The 1,105-nt window shown below is 73.5% G+C and overlaps 1 protein-coding gene across 1 annotated transcript in view; it reads left to right on the plus strand.

Annotated features, from left to right (window-relative positions):
- SLC28A1 (solute carrier family 28 (concentrative nucleoside transporter), member 1) overlaps positions 1-1,105 on the plus strand; it is a 43,383-nt gene that overhangs the window by 35,462 nt on the left and 6,816 nt on the right. Inside the window, exons 14-16 of the mRNA XM_012732693.1 lie at positions 47-177; positions 624-792; positions 873-1,070. Coding sequence (XP_012588147.1) covers positions 47-177; positions 624-792; positions 873-1,070 — 498 coding nt within the window. The remainder of the gene's footprint in view (positions 1-46; positions 178-623; positions 793-872; positions 1,071-1,105) is intronic.

A 1,105-nucleotide genomic window follows, 5' to 3' on the forward strand; every position in this document is an offset into this window, starting at 1 on the left:
GCCCCGCCCCGCCCCCCACTGACCCCGCCCTGTTCTCGCTCTGCAGATCGACGCTGCGTCCCTGGTCGCAGCCTCGGTGATGGCCGCCCCCTGTGCCCTGGCCCTGTCCAAGCTGGTCTACCCCGAGGTGGAGGAGTCCAAGTTCAAGAGTGAGGAGGGAGTGAAGCTCTCCTACGGGTGAGCACCGCGGCGGGGTGGGGGCCCCGCCCCCTCAAAAACGCGTGGGGGGCCGGGCCGGGCACGGGAGCTGCGGGAGGCGATTCAGTAAGTGCAAAGGCGGGTGACGGGGGCACCTCAGGAGGGGGGGACACCTCAGGAGGCGGGGACACCTGGGGGGGCTCCTCAGGAGGCGGGGCGCCGCGGAGTGGCCTCTCGGGCGGGTCCACGTGAAGACCTCTCCCGGCCCTGGGCCCCGCGAGCCCCCGGGACACCCAGACACCCTGCACACCCCGCGGCCCCCTGGACATCCTGGGACATGCTGGACGCTCCGGGACCCCCAGACCTCCCGGACACCCCGGCCCCCGGGACACCCCAGATACCCCAGACACCCCGCGGCCCCCGACTCCCGGGCCTCGCACCCCTGCTCGCGCCACGCCGCCAAGCCCCGCGCCCGTCCGCCACAGAGACGCCCAGAACGTCCTGGAGGCGGCCAGCACCGGGGCGGCCGTCTCCGTGAAGGTCGTGGCCAACATCGCGGCCAACCTCATCGCCTTCCTGGCCGTGCTGGCCTTCATCAACGCCGCCCTCGCCTGGCTGGGGGACATGGTGGACGTCCAGGGGCTCAGCTTCCAGGTCCGGCGCGGGCCCTCGCGGCAGGGGGGTGCGGGCCGGCCTGGGCAGCTCGGGGCCAGCGGCCTTCTCGCTGCTGCCAGCTCCTGTGCTCCTACGTCCTGCGGCCCGTGGCCTTCCTGATGGGCGTGGCCTGGGAGGACTGCCCGGTGGTGGCCGAGCTGCTGGGCATCAAGCTGTTCCTGAACGAGTTCGTGGCCTACCAGGAGCTCTCGCAGTACAAGCAGCGCCGGCTGGCGGGGGCCGAGGAGTGGGCGGCCGGCCGCAAGCAGTGGATCTCCGTGAGTGCCCCGACGCCCGCCCGGGGAGACCGGCG

Source organism: Condylura cristata, unplaced genomic scaffold, assembly GCF_000260355.1.
Source record: "Condylura cristata isolate star-nosed mole 26May11 unplaced genomic scaffold, ConCri1.0 scaffold00035, whole genome shotgun sequence".
In the NCBI taxonomy this organism is placed as follows: Eukaryota; Metazoa; Chordata; class Mammalia; order Eulipotyphla; family Talpidae; genus Condylura; species Condylura cristata.